At 38.3% G+C, this 11,036-nt stretch overlaps 1 protein-coding gene across 1 annotated transcript; it reads right to left on the bottom strand.

Moving 5' to 3' along the window:
- Positions 1 to 291: 291 nt before the first annotated feature.
- HMGN5 (high mobility group nucleosome binding domain 5) lies at positions 292 to 10,180 on the bottom strand. Its single transcript, XM_044235006.1, has 8 exons — positions 10,134 to 10,180; positions 9,627 to 9,768; positions 7,465 to 7,494; positions 6,884 to 6,913; positions 6,554 to 6,607; positions 4,032 to 4,163; positions 3,564 to 3,604; positions 292 to 407 (listed from the first exon to the last, which is right to left on the bottom strand). The coding sequence occupies exons 2-8, from the start codon at positions 9,639 to 9,641 to the stop codon at positions 374 to 376; spliced, it is 336 nt and encodes a 111-aa protein (XP_044090941.1). The 5' UTR covers positions 9,642 to 9,768; positions 10,134 to 10,180; the 3' UTR covers positions 292 to 373.
- Between the last annotated feature and the right edge of the window lie 856 nt (positions 10,181 to 11,036).

Below are 11,036 nucleotides of genomic sequence, written 5' to 3'. Positions count from 1 at the left end.
TCCTCCTTATTTCCAACTTCCTCAGTTCCACTTTTCTCCTCTTTTCTATCTTCATTCTCTTTTCTGTCTTCTTGTTTTTCTTCTCCTGTGTCTTTTTCATTTTCAAATTCTTTGACTTCTTCTCCTTTCCCTTTTTGATCTCCTTTTTCTTTTTTCTTTTCTTCTTCCTTTCCATCTTCTTTTTCTTTTCCATCTTCATCTTCTTTTCTATCTCCTTTTCCATCTTTGTTCTCTTTCCCATCTTCTCTTTTCTCTTCTTTTTTGTTTTGATCTTCTCCATCTCCTTCTTGATATTTTTCATCTTCTCCAGCTACTTCCACTACTTCCTTCTTTTCTATTCCCTCTTCTTCAACATCTTTGTTTTTTTCTTCTTTCATTTCCTCAAGTTCTTTTTCAGGAGCTGGTGCCTATATGTATAGAGAAAATTTTAAAATATTATATTTGAAAATTTAGAACTATTTTCCTTAAGTATTTAGACAGAATTATAACCATTTTATGAAAAGAACTATACTTAATTTACAAGAAGGTAATTTTCCTGTGAAAAACACATCTCAACTATCACAAGATAAGAAAAACATTCTAAGAAATAGGATTAACTAAAATATCTTCACACACGGGGTGCCTGGGTGGCTCAGTCGATTAAGCGTCTGCCTTTGGCTCATGTCATGATCCCATGTCCTGTGATCGAGCCCCACGCCAGGCTCCTTGCTCAACAGGGAACCTGCTTCCCCCTCTCCCTCTGTCTGCCACTCCCTTTACTTGTGCTCTCTCTCTCTCTCTGTGTCAAATAAATAAATAAAATATTAAAAAAATAAAATATCTTCACACAAACATGTATAATTAGATATTTCAAACAATAAATTCAGGAAAATATATTCACATACAGAATTTTCATTACAAATATGGGAAACAGTAAATACAGAAAAATGACATATATTCTATAAGACCAATTCTCAATGAGAAAACAAAATGCATTCCTTGAGGAAATAATATTTTGTTTCCATAATAGTGAGATTTAAGTTTTCTCTGAAAAAAGTTACTTGTAAAGTCTTTTATCGGGTAGACTGTGGGGGAAGAACTAAGATGGCAGTGTACTAGGAGGACCTTAGGTTTGCCTTGTCCCCCAAGCATAGCTAGATAACTATCAATCATTTTGAATACCCAAGAAATCAATGTAAGGATTGATAAAACAAACTGCGCAAATAGAAGCAAAGAAGAGGCCAAATGCAAAAGCCAGGATATGCGGACACATGGTTTTGGGGAGAAATGGATAGTAGGTGCTATGGAAGGAAGGGAGCCCTGGTCATAGAGAAAGGTGAGAGAGAATGGTGTGCACAGGGAAACACAGAAGGAGAATGCTTCCCCAAAGCCACTGGCTAGAAAAATGAGGGGGGGCTGATTTCTGTGAGCTTTTAAACCAATGGGGCTCAAAGACTAGAGTTTTAGAGGTACCCAGGGACAAAGGAGCAGGATGGCACCATTTCCTTCCTTTGTTCCTCAACATAAACTGATCATAGAAATCAGAAAAACTCCATTGACTGTTTAACATGCTTACCCCAAGACCTGCCATCGCCATGCTCTGCTGGTACTGCTTTTCTCAGGCAAGTGTGTCTAAGTACCAGCACAGCAGGCCCCTTCCTCAGAAGACTAGCACAAAACCCTGCATGCACCGCATCTACTGAACATAGAATTCTTCAAAACTTCATCTCTAGTGGAATTAGTATCAAATCTCTTTTAACAAGCAGACCTGAACATACATAGTTAAAATTCACCACACTCTGGCCAAGGTTCAAACAATGCCCACTGCAGGCAAGGAGAACTTCTGCAGACTACCGATCTGGGGATGGGGCAGCCAAAACACAGAAGCAGAGTGCACACGGCACACACAAGAGACACTTCTGGAAGGGCCAGGCCCTGGATACTATATGACCTCTTCTTCATAAAGCCATTACTGTCAGGAGCAGGAAACACAACAGGCTTTCCTAATACAAAGAAGAAGACAGAGACCTAGACAAAATGCTAAGAAAGGAATGCACTCTAAAAGAAAGAACAAGAAAATGTTAAAGCCAAGGCTCTAACAGAAACAAATGTAAATAATACACCTGATTTGGAATTTAAAGCAACAATCATAAGATACTAGCTGGGCTTGAAAAAAGCGTGGAAGACATCAGGGAGACCATTACCAGAGATATAAAAGTGCTAAAAAAACAATCAGACTGAAATGAAAAATGCAGCAACTGAGATTTAAAACTAACTTGATGTAATGACCACACGTATAGGAGAAGCAGAAGAACAAATAAATGATGCAGAAAATAGAATTATAGAAAATAATGAAGCTGAACAGAAGAGATACAGAAAAAAGATTGGAACATGGGAGTAGACTTAGGGAACATAGCAACTCCATCAAACAAAATAACATTCATGTCATATGAATCCCAGAAGAACAAGGGAGACAGAAGGGGGCAGGAGGTTTATCTGAGGGAATTATAGCTGAAAACTTTCCTAATCTGGGGAAGGAAACACACATCCAAATCCAGGACACACAGAGAACTCCCATGAAGATTAAAAAAAAAAAAAAAAGAGGCCAACACCAAGACATATTGTAGTCAAACTTACAAAATAAGGTGATAAAAGAAAAATTCTAAAAGCAACAAGACAGAGGAAGTAGGTAAGATAGCACAGGAGTAGGGATGACCCTAAGTTTGTCTCATCAATCAAATAAGGATAGATAGTTATCAAATCATTCTGAACACCTGAGAGATCAATCAGAGATCTGAGGACAAATACTACAAGTCTACAAGTAATAAAGTGACCAACTTTTAGAAGGTAGGAGGTGCAGAGACTTGAGTCTGGTGTGATATAGCTGTGGATATGGGAGAGGTGAGGGCAGCCTGCTTAAGGAGGCTACTGGATAGTATTATAAGCAGCAGAGTGCAAAATCAGAATGTTTGGAAGTATGCTATAATGGAGGATGTGACCGGCTTAAATGTGCCCAGGTAGAAGAGCAGGGCAGAATTTCGGGTGTTATACTGTGGTCTGAAGATCCCCTGGATCTTAAGAAGAATGGGTCATCCTAAACACTGCACTATTCCCAGGCATAGGAACAGGGAAGCTGGCTGAGAACAGTGAGTCTAGGTGCCAGGTATCTGCTCTGCATTGCCAAAAATTCTGAACCACTGTGAAGTCATGGGACCACTTTCTTGGGCCAAGTCTGACAAAAGGCAGAAGTGTGGCAATACTCTACCTGGGAGGAACAGCAGGGGTCTACACTATGGGAGTCCCTAAAGTTAGAATTTTGAAACTCATTCTCATGCCTGAGATAAAAACAAAACAAAACAAAACAAAACTCACTCACTCAGACATAGGCAGGGTAAACACAAGGTTTTGACAGAAACCAGGGAGAGAAGATGATTGATTGCTTTTATGAGCAATCAACTCAAGTGCTGGGATTGTGAATTTTCAGCTCCATGGCTAGAGAATATGGCACCACCATATTCATCCCTCAGTGATGAAAGACTTCAGGGAGCAAAACAGTGCCACCAAAACAGTCCAGAGCTACTTACACCAAGTCCTGTATCCCTGTGCAATGGAGGTGCATATCCACCTAGGGCAAGTCCACATAAGAATCAGTGCAAGAGGCCCCTCCCCCAGAAGACCAGCACAAACAATTTGCTCATGTCAAGTTTACTGATCATAGAATACTGCAAAGCTTCAGCTCTAGGGGAAGATAGTATCTAGCCTCCTTTGTACTTCTTTTTTTCATTTATTTTCTTATTTTTTCAAAAAATGCTGGTGCTTTGATCTTGCCCCAGATCTTCCCCAGCTCCAGAGCTATAAGAAATAAATTTCTGTTGTTTTAAGTCACTTGGTCTGTGGTATTTGTTATAGCAACTAGAATGGGATAAGACACTATAGAACCCCTACTCATTTAATGTTTCTCAACTTTTAAAATGCAAGGCACGTAAGATTTTCTCAGTAGCACCCATTGTTAAAACTTTCAAATGGATAAATCTATTAATATTATAAAATACCTCCATAATTTTGGCTTCTCCATTTTCAGCATTACATTCTCCTTTAATAACTTCTTCTTGCTTCTTTTCAGCTATTGCTTTGGCACCTGCATCTGTATTTTTTTCCACTATATCATTTTTTGTCTTCATTTTCTGTCCAGCAACACAAAATAATAAAAACAAATAACAACTTAACTTATATATTAATTAAATGGGCCAAGTTATTTTATCAGCTGCTGTAATGATTTACAAAAAGCTTTAAAATATCCATATAAACTTAATATCAACAAAAATATGACTTGACACTTTTAGTTTCATCCTAAACCTAAAACAGCATTAAAAATGAATAATGTTCTGGGACACCTGGGTGGCTCAGTGGAGTAAGTGTGGGATTCTTGTTTTCGGCTCAGGTCATGATCTCAGGGTCCTGGGAGTGAGCCTTGTGCAGGGCTCCACACTCAGCACAGAGTTTGTTTGTCTCTCTCCCTTACCCTTTGGCTCCCTGTCCCCACGCCATCCTCCACTGTCCCTGTTTTTGCTCTCTCTCATATAATTAATTAAAATAATTCTTCTAAATGAATAATATTCTTTTTGTATAAATTAAATAAACTTTCTTTTAGATGAGAAGCAACAGGTTAGAATACTGACCAGTGGTCACTCAGAGCTAACTGCAACATATTAAGACTTTGATAAATTAACTCTTTTTGACAAGAGGGGGAGTTTATATGTCATGTCTCATAATTAGCAACAGGGTTTTATTGATAGCAAAGCTTCCAGTGGTAATAATTCAGAGAAATACTATGTTAGCAAGAGCATCACTTTAGATAAATTTGAAAGAGATAACCTAAAGAAGAGGTGACTCAGTATATGTATCTACAAGTTTGAAATGACTTGAATCATGACCAAGAAAGCTCTTGGCCTTTGTGTGTAAAAAGCACTAGATTAAGGGCCAGAAAAATTGTGTTTGAAATCTGAATCTGTGACTTATTTGATGTGATCTTGAGCACGAGTATAAATCTCATTGTGCATGTCTTTTATATATAAAGAAGGGTAATAACACCCAACTCATAGGGGTATTATAAGGAGCAAATGACAAAACACATGTGAAATTGCTTTAGAAATATAAAAGATAATATAGGTGTATTATTACTATTTTAACACATGAGAAACTGAGAGCCAAGTAGGTTAATGCATTTTAAAAATCCATGATTATACAGTATTTGTTTTATTGTAGCATTATCTTCTATTTTTTTTTAAAGATTTTATTTATTTATTTGACAGAGAGAGATCGCAAGTAGGCAGAGAGGCAAGGCAGGCAGAGAGAGAGAGGGAAGCAGGCTCCCCGCCGAGCAGAGAGCCCGATGCGGGACTTGATCCCAGGACCCCGAGATCATGACCCGAGCCGAAGGCAGCAGCTCAACCCACTGAGCCACCCAGGTGCCCCGCATTATCTTCTATTTTTAAAGGACATAAAGTGTTTAATATCTTTTTATAAACTATTTCATTTATTTATTTGAGATAGAGAGAGACCATGGGTGGGGGGAAGGGGCAGAGGGAAAGGGAGAAGCAGACTACCCCAGTGAGCAGGGAGCTCAATTCCAGGACCCTGAGATCATGACCTTAGCCCAAGGCAGACACTTAACTCACTGAACCACCTAGGTGCCTGAACTTTCTTAATAACCTATAAATTGGGTACCTAATTTTATAGAATAGTGACCTTCAAATGTAAAATAGAGAAAAAAATTAAAAGGCTTTCTCTTCTGTTGTCCACTTATTGTTGTTAAAACTTCATTTGCCCTAGTTTTAGCAGTTTTTTAATAAAAGAATTCAAAGCCTTTTATAAATATGACTATAATTTACAGTTTCTCCAATCACAAAATGATGGGATTCGATGATTTTAATGTTCCCCCTAGCTTTAAGGTTTATGATTTTAACAATTTAATCAATCTTTAAAGTATTAACTATACCTCAGTAAAGCAATTTTAAAAATTAATTGTATTATATTTACACATTATTACACACAAGTAAATAAATACAAATATAGAGTGAAAACGGAATTTAATATTGAGCTATTTTATTTCTAGTGTTGTTAGCCACAACATCAGAGTATATAATTCTATATGAAATCAATTGTGTTCATTTAAAAAAAATGTATGTGAAAACACTTTGCAAACTGTAAAGTACTATATAAATGTTAGTTACTACTATTATTACTTTGGTCACTACAGTTTTCACTTTTTGTTTTCCAGAAACATTGGTGTTGTGACTATATGATGTCAAAGGCATGTACATTTTATAGGTCTACCCAACTAAAATTTTGTTTTGCTTCTTCTTAATGAAAATACCCAAATGCAGTGGACAATCACAGAACATGAACAAATATCCCTTACTCAAAAAGCTTACATATACCATATGGTATAATGTAATATATTACTAACTAAACAGAAAACAAAGAAAGTAAAATGATTAACTGCATGCCTTTCCAAAAAAAATATTTCTGAAGTAAAGCAATTTTCTCTCAATATTCCATGTTAAATATTTACCTTTGGAGTTGATGTTCTTTTGGGCTTCAACTCTGGTGTAATGAGCACGGGCATCTGCATCAAAAAACACAAGTCATGAAGGGGAAGGAGGAAATCATAACTGAAGAAAGATCACTAATCATGAAATCCAACCTCTTAATTTATATAAATGGGTATAGTTCAGACTGAGCACTTGGGAGGGGGGTGGACAACAACATTTCCTTGGTGACAAAGATTTTACAAGACATCCAAGATAAATCTGTATAAAATAACTAGTATTGTCTAGAATTCCCTGAATTTTAAAATTACATTTTACAATACATGGGAAGCTTTCTTTTAAAGACCACTTACAGCAGACAGTCTGGCTGATCTTCTCTTTGGCTATAAGTAAAATAATAATAATAATTAGTTAATAGAATTATGGATACACAAAATGAGTTATTTATATTGTGAAAATATTTAGTGTAACACTACATGAACATTGTTTTTAAAGAAGAATTTATGAACTTGAGTAGAAAATATAGTAGAAATATAAATTTTTATTTTCCTTCCCCTGGACCCTTTATATAGATAAGGAATAAAAAAATCCCAAATTAAACTTCAATTACTAAGCTAAATGAATGCAATGGCTAATAACAAGGAAATAGAAATATAGCCCCTTCTTGCAAACTGACAAAACATTTTTTTTGTCTCTTAAAAAGAACAGCTCTCTCCAGATCTTAAGCATAAGGTCCTAAATTTCAAGAAGTTTGGAATTTTCAATACCTGCTATACTTCTGAAAGAGCTCACTGGCATACCATATTGGTACTCATATTGTACAAATATACAAACCAGCGTCAATTTTTTAGCTGTTTATGTGTCTCAAATTCACAAAGCAAGTGGATTTTTTCCAACAGATTCTAAAACTAAACAACAACAACAAAAAACTCACCTCCTGCCTCATGTCACCTTGACCCGCAGCCTTATACAGACGAGAAAACCACACAGGAATAAGATCATTGATATAAACACACAGATCAGAAAATATTGCATGGATTACAGTTGTAACATAACCACTTACGACTTTTTTCTTGGATTCTATCTCAAGTCGCCACGTTACTTCCTAGTAGCATGCTACATACTGCTCTCCACTAAGGTGCAAATGTGCACCAAGAAGCAAATGTATTCTCAAGACCCAAGTTTACACAAGTGATAGTCAATTCCATCCTTTTGTATAAATTGCATCTCCTAAAAGCAAACCTTTTAAATTTTAAAATCCACCTGCTATAGCCAGTGTTAAAGAAAAAAACAAAAAACAAAAAACAAAAACAAAACAAACAAACAAAAACGTGTGGGGGGGTGCAGAATGAAGATGGAGCTTCATGCAATTTCCCTGTTTTGCCTTATGTTTTATATGCACTTGTACCTATTGGACCCTCCCTACAGACTGGACTATTCTTTCCAAGTTTTCCATACAAGAACTACAACCCCAACAATGCTTCAATGTCTTTTTCTTCTCTGTCCCCTTTCTTTCTCTCTCTCTGCTTTCTTTCTTTTTCTTTTCCTTCCTCTTTTTTCTCTTTTCTTTTCTTTCTCTCTTTTTGTTTTCTGCCTCTCTTTCTTTCTTTTTCTTATTTTGGAAAGAACCTTTGCAGTGTCAATGCATTATCCTGAGGAGTCCGCCAGGGATTTTAAAACTTCCCACCACTACCTGCTACAAGGTTGCTCTCAACTCGGTAAAATAGCAGGACCCATAGCACAAGCCTAGAAAAACTCAGCGGCGGGAATCTCAGGAATGGGGATGGCTATTAAAAACCATTGCTTTCTGTATCTGAGCAGCCCTTCAGCCTGGGAACTATCAAGCTGTTACACGATTCATATAGCCCCAGAGTACAGGGGAATTTCGATCTTACTTCTATGTTCTAGAAATAGGGAAGGTAGATGGATAAATAGGAATAATATCAAAACAGTCACAATGCGGGGCGCCTGGGTGGCTCAGTGGGTTAAAGCCTCTGCCTTCCGCTCATGTCATGATCCCAGGGTCCTGTGATGGAGCTCTGCATCGGGCTCTCTGCTCAGCAGGGAGCCTGCTTCCTCCTCTCTCTCTGCCTGTCTCTCTGCCTACTTGTGATCTCTCTCTGTCAAATAAATAAATACAAAATCTTAAAAAAAAAGTCGCAATGTTTTACATCAGCACAGTGTTTTACAATTTTATCTATCAAGCAATGAAACAGCATTCAATTTCACTCCTAAGAGATCCCTCCCAAAAAACAATGAACAAACACGCGAACAAACACCAGATGTGAATTTATCTCCTCTCCAAGAGAAGAGTCACAAAATTTGAAGTGAGGGTTTGCAGACTACCTGCAGTCTGGAATAGCTCAGATCAATTCTGCATTTCTAAAAGGGAACAAATTCATGCTACCTCAACATCAGCAATAGTTTATCTTACTCAGTTCTCTTGCCATCTCTCCATCTTTACCCAGAGAGTTTGGTGAAGTCCAGGTGTCTTAGCCCTGAAGTTGCTAAACTGCAGAGGTGAATCTCTGCCTTCTTTCTCTAAGACAGTTTGAAGTTTGCGCCGCCTAATGGCACAGGATTACCATTGCGTAGCCATCTGGCCTGACAAGAAGTGGAGGAGGGAAGGGGGAAAAAAAAGGAAAAAGAAAACGGAAAGAACAAAGGCAAATACTGGAGGAAGCCGCGGCTTAAGTTACCCCAAATGGGACGGTTCTCGGAGAAGAGCCGGAGGCTGAGGAGGAAACGGGTGCCTGGAAGTGTGGCTGAGAGAAGCGTTCTCCAATAGGGTAAGCGGAGGAAGGGGGATGGGGTAGGAAGCTACAGCACAGCGCTATGGCTGTTTATAATTCAGCATGGAGACACCTCTTAAACGATTTCTTTCCCTTAAACAAAACAAGCCGAAAGTGAACTACTAGTTGCATGCAAGACCATCCTAAATCTTACACCGATCTTTTTTGCCCTTCCTTCCCCTTCCATTCGGCATATCACAAAATCTAAGTAGAAGCCCAAATGCTTTTTTAAAAAAAATATCTGCGGATTAGGAAATATGTATTTCAGTCGCTAATTCCCTTTCTAGTTTCCCATTTCACTTACCTTTCTTTTGGGCATTGTTGTAGTTCTCTATAGGAGATCTTAACAATCAGCAGAAAAAAAAAAGCCGAAAGCAGTCTCTGTCCAAGCGCTCAGGCAGCAACTGAGTTTTCAATGAACTAACTGCAGCACGACCTGTACTCGGCTTTAAAAAAAAAAAAAATCTCTCGTTATTGGCAACATCAAATATACCAAGACGCAACCAAACTACATGAATGGTTAGCCCGAGTGGGAGCCAGATTTGAGTGACAGGCTGTCAGGCCAATAAGGGAAGCTGATCTGCCCAGGGGGCGTGGCCCACGGACTTGGCCAAAAGCCCTCTTAACGCTGGCTTTTCAGACCGCTTATGTGGTGGAGGAACACGCGGACTTGATAAATGTATAATATTCAAGCTGAAGACCGGCGGGGAAGCCAGAGTTGTCTTGATTTTTTTTTTTAATGTTGTAATGACAGGCGAAAGTCATTGCAGTTGTTTTCTTCACAATCTCCAAAACCTCCACTTTTACTTACTTCCAGGGGGAACTTGTTTTTGAAACCAGGTTGAGTCTAGGCTCCAGTCTTTGCATTCTGCTTCTGGCAGGAGGATGAAAATGAGCTGAAGAAAGCATTAGCTCCGAAAGTAGAAAAGACTGGAGTTGTTTCGCTGGCTGTGGAAACTTTCCACCAAAACAGAATTGCGGTACTGGCTGGGGAGGGTGCCAAAATGGTGAGTCTCCTGGAGGTGGAGAATCAAAAGAAAACTGTGAGCTGGAAGAGCAGAAGATCTTGAAGGTGCAGACACCTGAAAAACACAGTTATCTCACTTGCACCAAGAATGGTACCTTGAGTGAAGTTTGTAATAACAAAGGTCTATCTAGAGGAAAAGTGCTGATACAATCAGTTTTGAATCCATGGTGGCATTTAGTGAAGGGTCTCAGGAAGGTGTCATATGAAAAAGTGTTTAGGACTCAGAGCCTGGACTAAACACTAAGCACTAAGCAGGCAATTAAGACACACAATTTAAGGATGAACCAAAAATTCAGATTAGGGTGAGGCAATTGAAGTGAGTAATGCAAGCGCCGGGTAGGATCCTGTTAGGGTTTTTTGTTTGTTTTGTTTTTGTTTTAATTTTGATATTTTGTTCATCAAAGACTTTTTCTTACATTAATTTAGGTATTTTAAAATAGTGCATTAAGTGTTTATTTTCATTACTGAGTGATGGGGTTCTCTTTATATTTTATGTCTAAGGAGAATGCCTCCTTAACCTCACCATAGTTTAACCCATCCTTCAGTGGATTTCTACTCTAAAAGAGCCTTGTAGGGGAGCCTGGGTGGCTCGATCAGTCAAGTCTGCTTTCCATTCCGGTTCATGATTCCAGAGTCTTGGGATCCAGACCCGCAGTGGGCTTCCTGCTCAACAGGGGAGTCTGCTTT

Source organism: Neovison vison, chromosome X, assembly GCF_020171115.1.
Source record: "Neovison vison isolate M4711 chromosome X, ASM_NN_V1, whole genome shotgun sequence".
Lineage (NCBI taxonomy): Eukaryota > Metazoa > Chordata > Mammalia > Carnivora > Mustelidae > Neogale > Neogale vison.
The sequence above is the reverse complement of the archived record's forward strand: the minus strand, read 5'-3'. Positions and strand labels throughout refer to the sequence as shown.